Source organism: Diabrotica undecimpunctata, chromosome 2, assembly GCF_040954645.1.
Source record: "Diabrotica undecimpunctata isolate CICGRU chromosome 2, icDiaUnde3, whole genome shotgun sequence".
Lineage (NCBI taxonomy): Eukaryota > Metazoa > Arthropoda > Insecta > Coleoptera > Chrysomelidae > Diabrotica > Diabrotica undecimpunctata.
This window is the reverse complement of record NC_092804.1, coordinates 16798799-16812670: the sequence shown is the minus strand read 5'-3', so window position 1 is coordinate 16812670 and position 13872 is coordinate 16798799. Positions and strand designations below refer to the sequence as shown.

Genomic DNA, 13872 nt, shown 5'->3' with positions numbered 1-13872 from the left:
CAAGCTGGTCCATTATTAGTTCATCTTGGTGATTATTTATACCAGTTACTTTATTTGTTTTTTATTAAAGATCTCAGCAATTTGCTTAATTTTCTTGTGACTATTGAAACTGTCGCTGAGTTTATATAGGTTTTCAGCATATGTGCAAAGTGTAGTCATCCAGATCTCCTTCGCCGCTTTACCAATTTTGCTGGGTATATTTCGGTACCCTACTTGGTCCTGCCTGACCTTACGCTGCCTGCTTTGTTCCATCATCTCTTATATTTATTCTTTCATCCAATCGTTTTTGGTAGCTGTTTTATTAGCCGAAAAAGAAAAGTGATATTCACATGATCAAATTATTCTTTTATGTTGGTCCATGGCTTATCAACATTATCCACAGCTGCTATATCAGAGAACCTGTTGATTATTTATTTTTTTCAAGCTTCTCTTGTATCGTTTTTGAGTTTTCTAATGCTTAATTATGCTTTTGCTTTTTTTCTTTTGGCTGTAGCGAGCCTCAGTTTAATATTTGCAGCTAAGGGATTGATAGAAATATCAAAGGAATGTAATAAACAAAAAAATCACTTTTTCATCTTTAATTTTTATAAATAAAATAATAAATTAAGCAATGAATAATATCAAACATGGCATACAACATAAACATATTTAAAATACAATAAAATATATGTAGAACTATATACAGTGTGGGTATCTGGGTTGGAAACTTTAAAGTATTCAGTTGAGATAAGCTTGAAAAATGACGCTGAAACACGTCAAATTTTAAATATAAGTTTGCGTTTATTTGGTTTATTTTCAATAATGTTTGCTGTGATAACACCATTCAATTATATTTCGCTTAATCTCCAAAACCACCAATAGTTACTGATATACTGATATAGTTAAAAAATAAGATATTCAGGAAATAATTAATACTAGTTAACTTAATTTGCTGAATATAATCTAGATAGTAATGCCAAATCTATTTTAAATGAATATTTATACGGATATTTCTAATATCCTTATAAAAATCCTATCAATATTCTATAAATAGTAGGATGCTTCCATTTTGATTGAAATAGTATTATTTTATGATGTTTTTTCTTTTCATGTGATTTTATCATCAATGTTTAAAAAAGGTGACGTTTTTATTTCTAACTAGACGTGGTTTTTTAGATCTTACTTACGAAATCATTTTGAATTGAATACATAATACGCGAAAATGTAAATTGACAGTTAAGTTGACTGTCATTCATTGGTATTAGATATCGACTTAAAAAGTTTTGTTGTTCTACAATATAATTTTATTATTTTCTTAAGCAATTAAATAAATGGTGATAAAAATATGTAAAAAATTATATTTTAAAAAAGAACTGATTATTGCATTAATAATTTGAGCAGATTAAACAATTCAAAATATTGGACTGCATCATTATGTCATTGTTACGTCATTATTATAATGATTATTGAAAATAAATGTCAAACATAACCTAACCTAACATAAATATTTTCAAGTTTCCAACCAAAACGCTCACATTGTATAGATGATAATACTGTCTTTAAGAGGTCGTAAAATCATAAAATAAATATTTACAGTTTATATGTAGTCCTCTTTAAGAAAATACTATCAAATGTACACTTACAGACTAAGATTTCTGTTAAAAAATAGACAAATATTATTTGTCACATTTTACAGTTTGTTTGGGAAAATTTATAATATCCGAGATAAAAAATGCTGAAGAAAGTCAGTAATTAAAATTTTTCTAGTACAAAATTCAGGTACAAATATTAAAACTTAACCTAGTTTTTATCGAATGTAGGATTATCAATACCCTCCTTTTCGTTTATTGGGGTCGTCTTATCACCGCTAAGAAGAGCCTGGACTTCGGCAACAGACTTGCCTTTGGTCTCTGGAACGCAGAACATGACGAAAGCCACGCCGGCAATACATACACCAGAGAAAATATAAAATGTTACATCTCCTCCAATACTTGTCTTTAAATTTCCATAAAATTTGGTCACTATGAAGGCCAAAAACCAATTAAAAGTAGCTGCCGCTGAAACCATAGTGGACTTAATTTCTTCAGGCATTAATTCGGCAGATATCATCCATGGAATCGGTCCAAAACCAACCGAAAACATTACAATGAAAATACTTAAACAAACAATTGGTAAAAATCCAATAGAAGAAAGCTGATCCTGATCTAAAACGTTTCTATCTTTAAACGTAAAGAACAACCCCAGAACAAACTCAGAAATTGCCATAAATCCAATAGAAACCAATAATAAAATTTTTCGTCCAAACTTATCGACAATCAAGGATGAACCAAATGTTGCTGACGTTTGAAGAATTCCAACAATTATTGTTCCTATGGCGGGTTCCAAGCTTGAACCAGAAGCTGCAAATATATCTCCAGTGTAAAAAATAACAGCGTTCACACCGCTCATTTGCTGGAAGAACATAAGGCCAAACGTAATCAAGCTAGCCTTAATGGCAGCTTTTGTTTTTAAAACTGTCATGAATGATTTTTCTGATGTGCCCTGTTCAAAGCTTAGCTGTATTTCTTTCAGTTCGGCATCGCAATCGTATGAGCTTCCACGTAATCGTTGCAGCGCTTTTTTAGCTTCGTCTGGTCGGTTCTTCTTCATTAAATAGATAGGTGTTTCCGGTTGAAAGAAAAAGACTGCTGCAAAAACAATGGGTATCACGGCAGAGAGTATAGCAAGGTCCTTTGGATGCATCCAAGCACCACCAACATATACTATGAGAATTCCAACGGTCAAGAGTAACTGAAAATAGCTTCCCAAGGCTCCTCTAATACTGGTTTGTGCGATTTCTGCGCTGTAGATGGGAGCAGCTACACAAAAAGATCCACCTGCTAAGCCTGTCAAAAATCTTCCGACGTAAATTACACTGACACTAGAAGAAAAAATCACTAAAAGCCAGCCAACTGTAAACGGTATAAGTGTTAGAAGACATCCCCATTTTCTTCCGATTAAATCGCAAATGTAGCCGATTGGAAAGCACATTACCAACGCCCCTAATGTCACGAAGGAACCAATCCATCCTAATTGGTCTTCATCTATGAGAAGGTCGTTTAAGCCACCCTCCTTTAATTGTTTCGAAACATTTGATGTCCAGCCCAATACAGCGCCAGCTGCTACAGCTCCCAGACATACTAAAACGAAAAAAAAATGTTAGATTTTATTTTAAAATAATTTTCTAATACAAGAAACATTATAAATATACATATATTTCATACAATTCAAAATGTTTTACAGGAAACAAAAATAGGGACTACAGCGTTAACAGATAGAAATTTAGAATAGACAAGCTGTCTGTTTTTCAATGTGCCTCCAGTAAGTTGTCGTTCCATCGTTTTCGTGGTATTCCCTCAGATCGTCTTCCTATTGGTGAACTGTCTCTCGCTGTCTTTACTACAAAGAGTTTTTTTCTAAGGGTTTTTATCTCTGCTGTTTCTAGAATTCATTTTGTTCTCTCTGTGTCGGGTCGTGTTTATGCCGCTTATGTCATTATTGGTCTGATGAATGTTTTGTAGATTCTGCCTTTCATTTCTTTCCCGATATTTTTATTTTTCCATATTTTTTCATTCCGACATCCTGCGGTCTTGTTTGTTCTATTCACTTGATCTTCCACTACTGTTTCGAGCTTTCTGTAGCTAGACAGTGTGATCCCTAGATATTTAAACTCGTTCTTTTATCTGACCCTTCAGCTCCAACTTACATCATAGTAGATTTGTTGTTATAAACATGCAATTTTGCCTTTTTTGGAGAAATTATCATATTAAATTTCCTGGATGTTATATTAGATTGGTGCAGCATACGTTGTAAATCATCGTCAATTTGAGAGATTAGTATTGCGTCATCAGTATAGCAGAGTATTTTTAGTTGTTGTTCTCCCATTTGGTATCCTTTTTTCGTTCTTACTTTTTTATTATTTCATCCGTGATCAGGTTAAACAATAGATGGCTCAGGGAATCCCCTGTCTTATCAAATTACCAGCTTCAATTGGGCTTGTTGGTTCTTCTTCTACTTTTACTTTTATTGTGTTGTTTTGGTAGATATTTTCGATCGTTTTGATTATTCTTTGAGGTATCTCACAGGCGTACAATATGTGAATAACGTCCTTTAATTTGACCCTGTCAAATGCCTTCTTATCATCATCATCATCCAGCCTCAAGAGTCCACTGCTGAACATAGGCCTCTTCCTCATGTTTCCAACCCCGTCTATCTTGCGCCGCTCTTATCCAGTTTTTATTGAGTCTTCTTAAATCGTCAGTCCATCTTGTAGGTGGTCGACCGACGCTTCTCTTGTCTTCCCTTGGCCTCCATTCCAATAACCTCTTTGTCCATCGCCCATCTGTCATTCTGGCTATGTATCCTGCCCATCTCCATTTTAGTCTGGCTATCTTCTCGATGATGTCAGTCACTCCGGTTCTTCTCCTGATGTCTTCGTTGGTTATTCTGTCTCGCAGAGTTATTTCTAACATGGACCGCTCCATTCTTCTCTGCGTGACTCTCAGTTTGGTAGCTGCTGCTTTTGTTAAGGTAAGTGTTTCTGCTCCGTACGTCAAGACTGGGAGGACGCACTGATCAAATACCTTTCTCTTTAGGCATGTGGGCAGCTCACTTTTAAAAGTTTCTCTCAGTTTTCCAAATGCTGCCCACCCAAGGCCGATTCTTCTCTTCAGTTCATGAGTCTGGTTATCCCTGCCAATCATAATTTCATGTCCCAGGTATTTATATCTATCTACGAGTTCTATTTCTTTCCCACCAATACTGATGTTCTGGTTGGGTACCAAATTGGTCATGATTTTTGTTTTCGAAATATTTATATTTAAACCTACATTTTCTGTATCCACAAGGAGTTCCTGTACCATCTCTCTTGCCATACCTAGATCTTCAGCTATTATAAGTATATCATCGGTGAAACGTAAGTTGTTTAGATATTCTCCATCTATTTTTATTCCCTTTATCATCCAATCCAAATTCTTAAAAGCATGTTCTAGCACCGTATTAAAAAGTTTAGGTGACATTGGGTCTCCTTGTCTAACCCCCCGTTCTATTTTTATGCGATTACTGTTAGTATGTAATCTGACAGTGGTTGTTGCCTGCAGGTATATTTTGTATAATAATTTAGTATATCTATAATCTAGCCTGCATTCTTTAAGCGCCTGTAATATTTTGCTTAGCTCAACTGTGTCAAAGGCTTTGTGAAAATCGATAAATATTAGAACTAGAGGTTGATTGTATTCCACTGCTTTCTCTATTAGGGTTTTTATGCTTTGTAGATGGTCATTTGTTCCGTAACTTTTTCGGAATCCTGCCTGTTCCCTTGGTTGATAAGTCTCTAATTTTCTTTCCATTTTCTTAACTAGTATTCGCGTAAACAACTTATATATATGGCTGAGGAGGCTAATCGGTCTATAATTCTCTAAATTTGCTTTGTCTCCTGCTTTGTGTAATAGAATCATAGTAGCGTTGTTCCAATCTGTTGGAATATTGGCGCTGTGAAGGCAGATAACAAAAATAACTATGCTAAACAGGCCGGTCGGAAGAAGAAGAAGGGGGCGACCTAAACTCAGATATCTAAACGATGTACAGGAAGATCTGAGGGAGATTGGAGTGAGGGGCTGGAGAAGACAGACACTCGATAGGGAAGGATGGAAGAATGTTTTGAAGCAGGCCAAGGCTCACGAAGGGCTGTAGCGCCAACTGATGATGATGAAGGCAGATATTGAAAAGTTGTTTAATTTTTCAAGTAATACATCCCCTCCAATTTTTAGTCCTTCTGATACTATTCCATCTTCACCCGGGGTTCGATTATTTTTCATTTTCTTCAGGGCTTCTTTGATTTCTGATTTTGTTATATCGGGCATTAAATCTGATCCTTGGTTTAATACCCCAGTTTTTAGTGTAATTGGAGGTTCCGTATTGTTATCTTTTTTTCTTGATCTATATAACTATGTGTAGAACTCTTCGACTATTCTTAATATTTCATCTCTGTTCGTTGTTTCTTCTCCAGTTCTGTTTCTCAGTTTGTTAATTTCTATTTTCCCCTTTTGTACGCTACTCTTCAAAACTTTCATGTTCTTATTTTGCTCTATTGCCTGCTTTGTTTTTTCTACATTGTAGTTTCTTATGTCTTTTCTTATTGCCTTTGTGATCGTCTTACTGGCCTATAGGTGATTGTAGTTCCGTGAAATGTTGCTAATCATCTAAATACTTTAATTTCAGTGGGAACTGCAATAATTATTGTAGCAGAGGTAAAATAAGCTCGTGTGTCAACATCTATTCCGACAGTAAATATATGATGGGCTCATACAATAAACCCTAATAATCCAATTGCTATTATAGCATAACGTCCTTTAATTTGACCCTGTCAAATGCCTTCTTAAGGTCCACGAAACACAAATATGCCGGTTTTTTGTATTCTAGTGATTCCTCTTGCACTTGTCTCATTATAAATATAGCGTCGGAGCATGATATTTCCGACCTTGTTTTTATTTATTGTAAAATGGCTTTGGCAATTAGCCAGATTTCCGACCTAAAACCTTGTTGTTCCCCTGTGTTTTAAATTTCATTCAGTTTATTTGTCATTACTTTGGTTATTAATTTTAGGCTTGTGTTTAATAGGTTGATTCCTCTGTAGTTTTATAGGTCTAATTTGTACTCATTTTTGAAGAGAGGTATTAGGATGCTTGATCTCCATTCTTGAGGAATTTTGTTTTGTTTTATTATTTTTTGGATTAGTTTTAGTAGTAGTTTGGTCAGATATGGTCTTCCGTATTTTAGGAGTTCGTTCGATATTCTGTCCTGTCCTGGTGATTTTTTTTAAATTCCTTAATGATTCCTTTATCTCTTCCTCCTCAATATTTATTTCTTCGTTTATCGCCACTTCTGTTGTTGGTGGTTGATGATCGTCACCTTTAGCACATAGTGATCGAAATTAGTCTGGCCATGTTTAATTTTGAATGTGTCTAGTTTTTATTAGTTCGTTCATCTTTTTTCTTTGTTTCTAATCAATCTCCATATCGCACCTTTTTTAATAATAAAGTAACTCCGCCTCCGGTAAGTACTGGGTAGATTGAGTAGCTCAGTAAATGCCGGTGCTGGTCCCAAGGAGGAGGGTTGAGGCGATGGGCTAGGAACTCATCCTTTGTCAAAAGAAATAAATGCTAAACATTTCGACCAAAAGCCTCGGAATACAAAGGATGGATCAAAATAAAGAAGACTAATGCAACGGAAAAGGAAAATGATATTGGCTACATGGAATGTACAAGGAGTTAGAACCAAACAAGCAGAAGTATTCAAAGAATTAGCGGAAAGAAAAATAGATATATGTATTCTCACCGAGACCAAGAAAAAGGGAAAGGAAATAAAGAGATAGGAGAATATGTACATATCTACAGTGGAGTGAGTAAAGATAACAGAGCTAAGAGAGGAGTCTCTATTGCCATTGCCAAACAATATTAAATCGTGGACTGAAGTAAATGAGTGTATGCCCCAAATGAAGATGCAGATCCAGAAAGTAAAGACGATTTCTACAACAAGATGAATGAAATACTCTCTGAAGTTAAAGAAAACTGTGAAAGCTTTATACTAGGAGATTTAAACGACAGAGTAGGGAGAGAAGAAAATAACAGAGTCGTAGGAAAATATGAGGAACAAATAACCAATGACAACGGAATGCATCTTAGAGATTTTTGTGAAACAATGCCTCTCAAAATTATGAATGGATTTTTTCAACATAGAGACATCCACAAATTTACAAGGATACCTACTAGGAATCTGCGCTTGATAATCGACTATGTAATCCAACGTCAAACTTCCCAGCTGAAAACAACTGACGTAAGGGTATACCGTGGATCAGAATGTGGATCCGACCATCGTTTACTTATGGCCAAGGTGATAGTTAACTATCGCAAAAACAATAACACTCAGGTACAAAATATAGAAAAGGGACAAGAAGTAACATCCCCAAAATATAACCTAGAAAGCTAAAAGAAGATTCAACGAAATTTCTTCACAAATTACGACTGGCGACAAAATTACAAAATGTGGATCGAGAAAATATATCAGCGGAAGAATTATACCAGCAACTTAAAAAATGCATTCATGAGGATGCAAGTGAAGCTTTCGGGTATAAAGACAAACATGAAACAAAAAATCAAGAATGGTGGTCGGAGATTATGCAAACGTTAGTCAACAAGAAGAAAACTGCTTATCAGAAATGGATGTCAACGAGAAAGGAGAAGGATTACAAGATATATAAATAATTAAATCGAGATGTAAAAAGAGAAGTAGTGAAAAGTAAAAATGAGATGTGGGATCAAAGATATGCAGAGGTGGATAGATATATGGGTGGAACAAGAGTTGGGCAAACGTGGAAAGGAATCTAACTTACAGTTAATAGATCTGAAACAGCGGAAACACCATTATGAGGTCTTACTAACAGAGGATAGAAGTAAATTCCAACAGATCGAAATGGAAGAAATATCCGAACATACACAATTAATTGAGATAACAACCGGAGAGTTAAGCGATGCCCGAAAGTTAAGATCGAAAAACGGTAAAGCAGCAGGACCTGGAGATATCCCAATTGAGTTGGTAAAGTATGGACCAAAAATATTACATGAGATGTTGGTTCAACTATTTAACAAATGCTTAAAAGGACAAAATATCCCTGATGGTTGGAATGTTGGATACATCAGCTCAATATTCAAGAAAGGGGATAAACGCAAATGCTCTAATTTTAGGGAATAACTGTTATCAGCTCAGTGGGGAGGTTGTACACGGTCGAATAATAAAAGAAAGAATAGAATTAGAATACGAAGACATAGAAGAACAAAATGGATTTCGTGCAGGAAGATCGTGCACTGATGGTATATTCGTTCTGCAGCAGGTAATCGAAAAATGGAAGGCAAGGAATCTATCTACCCACTTATTGTTTGTAGATTTAGAGAAGGCATACGATACGGTACCTTTGAAAAAACTGTTTCAAACATTGACGAAAGTAGGTCTCAGTAGAGAGTATGTGGATGCTATCGCAAATATATACAAAAATGCAAGAAGTGTTGTTAAAGAAGGAAACTTTATATCTGAATCATTTCCAATAACAAATGGGCTTAAACAAGGATGTTGTCTATCTCCGACCTTATTTAAAATATATATTCAATCATTGCTAGAGCAGTGGAGGAAACAAGTATCCTGAATGGGAATAGACATAGGCGGTGGTAAATGTCTAACAACTTTATTTTTCTCAGATGATCAGGTAGTCGTAGCGAATGATGAGGAAGACGTGGACTACATGTTTAGAAAACTAAAGAAAGAATATGAAAAATGGGGCCTCAATATGAATATGTCAAAGACAGAGTATCTTAAAATAAGAGATGATGAACAAGATCCAGAGTTAGAAATTAGAAACAAAAAAACATGCAATGAATATAAATATCTCGGATTTATAATATCTAAAGAAGGCACTACCAAAAGAGACATCGAAAACAGAACGCAGCAGGGAAAAAAAGCGGTAAACATTCTAAACTCTCTACTATGGTCTAAATATATTAGAGAAGAAACGAAATTGACAATCTATCGAACCTTGGTAGAGCCTATTATGACTTATGGGGCAGAAGTTTGGCAGATCACGAAAAAAGGTAGATAAAGAATAGAAGTAGTAGAAATGGATTTTCTATTGTAAGGAGAGCGTGTGGTGTATCCATAAAAGATCATATCAGGAATGAAGATATTAGAAGGAGGACAAATACTGTGTATTAGAGTGTAGACATAATTGAAACGAGACATGATTGAAACTAGTGTGGTATGGTCACGTGAAGCGAATAAATGAAGATAGATGGCCAAAGAAAGCTATAAATTACATACCACAACAAAGAAGAAAAAGGGGAAGGCCTTCAGTTGCCTGGGAAGAAAATGTACGGCACATAATGAGATATAAAGCCACCAAAGAAGACGAATGGATAGACAGAAAACAATGCTAAAAACTCTAAATGCGAGAATAGAGTACCCTCTATTGATTTAATACTAACACATGTTGAAATCGGACACCTCGGTGGGTAGATATCTACTTGGGTCGGTTTATTACCGAACTGTTTCATTTAAGCGGTTCAGTTATAAACTGACCACTGACCCATCCCATTTTAGTGTTACGTCAGCAGCGAAAGGAAGAGCGTCGTCGTTCGAAGAAACATTTTAGAATTGTACCAGTTTATTACTTAAACTTGTGGTACGTATTTTTTATTTTATTAATAAATAGGCATATTTGCAGTTGTGTCATTTTAGTGTTCAAAATCTTTTGAATATGGTTTAACTTCTGCGAGGTATGTCAGTATATTATCAAATATTTAAATAGTGTGTTTGAATTATTCTGATAAAAATCTCTGTTGTGGTAGTTTTAAGACATTGAGCAATTTAAAAAAATATCATGAATGTAAATAAATACCGTGCCATAGAGAGGAAAACTTATTATTAATATAGTCTTAACACCGCAAACTAATGATTCGGAGCCTAGCTCGATTAAAAACAAAATATTGCCTCGCTATTGCGTTTTCGTTGCTGTGTTGAAATGTAGTAACTAATCAGAATATTGTTCTCACGTAAAACAATGAAGATCATGCGTGTATGTACAGCGTATGTACAAACCCAACGCCTTCTAAAGAAAGTTTGACTGTGGAAACCATTGGATGTGCAGAGGTACGATAATTATTATACATATCATATTGATGATCGTGATTTGTATTTTTTATAAGCATGAATTATAAGTTGATAATTTTATATTGTTTTAGGAGTTTGTGTATGCAAACGACAATGAAAAAGAAAACTATCGTAAGTGCGTGACAGCACCTGAACAATTTGTATGTATTGTTGACCTTGATAATACTACTAAGATTTACATTAACCGAAAGAAAACAGTGAACTATTACGTTTCACCATGTCATCTTTGATGTCATTCTAATGAGAGTGATGCAGATAAAAGCTCTTTCAGTCTCCTTTTTTTGGTGCCTATTCGTTTCGAATATTGGCGATCATTCTGGCTATAATTATTTTATTAACTGATGCTTTAAATAGATTAGTTGTTGTTGTGGAGAACCATTTCATCAGGTTTTTTTAACCATGATATTCTTCTTCTCCCAATTCCTCGCTTTCCGAATACTTTGCCTTGAAGGATTATTTTCAGTAATCTGTATTTAGTGCCGTTTCTCATTACGTGTCTTTTAATCGTATAACTACATCACTTCTCTTTCTTTCCCTATTCTTCGTAGTACAGTCTCGTTGGTTATCTTGTCCGTCCATGATATCCTTAGGATTCTTCTGTATAGCCACATCTCGAAGGCTTCAAGCTTTTTCTCCATCGCTTCAGTGAGTGTCCAGAATTCAACTGCATAGTTTAATATCGAGAAGATATAACAGCTTTTCCAGTAGTGATTCCGTATCTGGCAATTCATCTTCTAGTTCTTCGCATTCATCCACACAAAAAAAGAAACATCAACGACAGTTAAAAATAGTAAAAAAAGCATTTGCGAGTCAAGCAAATGGAAAAAGAATACAACAAAAGAATTAAGAAAGAACAGATTAAGAAATTCTGCTAAGTCTTATATCTCAATGTCTAAATTGGGGCTCAAAGGCAGCCGAACGAAACCACGAGAGATGCAGAACGAATAATAGAAAAATATAAGGTTGGTATAAAAGGTAGTAAATCGATAGTTCATCAGATTGCAACCCTGAGACAAATTTTAGAAAAAACATTGGAATATGGCATATATATCCATCACATATATATTGACTACAAGGCAGCCTACGACTCTGTAAATAGAAATATTCAGAGGAATCAATGAAAGAGCTAGAAGTACCAAATCAGATGGTAAATTTAACAAAACTAACTCTTGAAAAAGTTGAATGTAAAGTACAATCCAGGCATAACTGTCTAAATATTTTAAAACAAACGGGCTGCGTCAGGGAGCCTGTATGCTGTTCAATCTGGCCCTGTAAAAAGAAATATGAATGTCACAACTTACAACCACTGGTTCAATATATAACAAACCAGTGCAAATCCTTGTCAATGCTGATGATATCAATATTGTTGGGAGAAAGGAAAACGCTGTGCGAGAGGTGTGTGTAGCACTAAAAGAATCGGCTACAAACATGGGTTTAATAATAAACACCAAATTAACAAAGTACATGAAAATCAGCACGCAATCACAAATTCTACTGCAATTTCTTACACAGGGTTGTAAAGCCAGAATGATGATGACATAATATTTTTTCAAATGATATAATGTTTCGAAGAATCCACAATAATATACAAGGTCTATAGTTATGTACAGAGGGATTAATAGTGTTTATCAAAAAAACACAATAAATATAAACGATGTTACATAGTACCTAGTCAGTAATATTTTCTATTATGTTGGCGAATTACAGTATATTAAACGATTAAAGTTTATACTACTAATAAATATGTTTATGAAATACTTTTCGCACAAAATTAAAGCTGTTCTAATAGTACTTTTATTATATATTTGTCAAAATTAAATTTTTTTATTTAACTTAAAACATCAACATCTTACTTACCGGACAAAGCCGCAATGTATTGGGGAAGGGTTTTAGCCTGTCCACTATCTGCCATTTTATTCTGCAAAAAATAATTTTTCTGTTATTATATTATATTAAATTAAATATTATATTAAATTTCAAATTATAAAAAACGACAGTTAAGATTTGATTTCACGTATAGTGCCTCTACAAGTCGCTTGTACAAATTTCGTTCTTTCAGAACTCATCAGAGCGACTCAGTAAGAAGCTCTGTACGTGAAATAGCGAATTGCAGAGGCACTATAGGTGAAATCAAATCTTAACTATATCTTTATTTACTCGTATTTCGAGTATTAAAAGCCAGTTCATGAAAGATTCTTGCTTAGATAAATCGATATGATGTGCAATGCAATTTTAGATGCCCCATGTCGGTCCATTTATCGTCTGTTTTGCTTTGTAAATCGTAGATGGCACAGATTTAGGTGAGAATCTGAATTTAGGTTGCAAACAAGTAGAAATCTTCAGATTTTCACTTTTTTCTTTTTTTTTATAAATTATAATTATAATACTACTACAAATTATAATGCAAGGAAAGATAAACGAAGAAGATCAATAGGAAGAAGACAGTACCGGTTAAAAAATTTCCGTGAATGGTTTAACACCAGCAATTATAATCTGTTTAGAATCAACAGCAGTCTTGAAAATACCTACGGCCTTGATAACTGTCCATCTTCGAAACAAAGTCGACACTTAAAGAAGATACATCACTACATGTCTCCATCCAGCAGAGCATCAAGCAAAGCAGCAGAAGTTGAAAGTATAGCGGCAGAAGTGCCCAATTTACAAAGTTATTCCAAATAAAGATGTGGATTAAATTAAATCATTACTCTCAAGATAATCATATAACAATAACTTGAAATCTGCTTCCCACTCTAATTCCTTTTCATCGATTTCGGAAAATTTAAAATTCTATTGATATACGTTGTATCGGCATAGTTTAGAACGAATTAGATAATGAAACAGTTTGACAACAAAACATAATCAGAAACCATTACTCCTGTCACTGTACTAGAAGTTTACAATATAACCGTTCTGTTTTTTAAACTTAACTGTATCTTGACTAAGGACAAGTGACTGTGTTTTTGCTCACATTGTATTGACAGCAAATGTGCTTTACAAATAATTGGTATTTTCTGTGATAACAGTGTAATTAAAGGTTGAAAGTTAAAGGACTAAAAGGTATGTGTTTATATTGTTATCGTATTACTTGTTTGTGCTGCTAAATGAAATCATATTTATTGCAAAACTTAAAATAACATACAA

The 13872-nt window shown here is 34.4% G+C and overlaps 1 protein-coding gene across 7 annotated transcripts in view; it reads right to left on the bottom strand.

Moving 5' to 3' along the window:
- Positions 1-563: 563 nt before the first annotated feature.
- The window catches only part of LOC140434255 (facilitated trehalose transporter Tret1-like), an 81866-nt gene continuing 68557 nt past the window's right edge, over positions 564-13872 (bottom strand). For all 7 annotated transcript variants that reach the window (XM_072522371.1, XM_072522370.1, XM_072522376.1 and 4 more), the window contains 2 exons: positions 12589-12649; positions 564-3158 (listed from right to left, as the gene is read on the bottom strand). In XM_072522371.1, the coding sequence (XP_072378472.1) occupies positions 1780-3158; positions 12589-12649 (1440 nt within the window). In that variant the 3' untranslated portion in view covers positions 564-1779. The remainder of the gene's footprint in view (positions 3159-12588; positions 12650-13872) is intronic.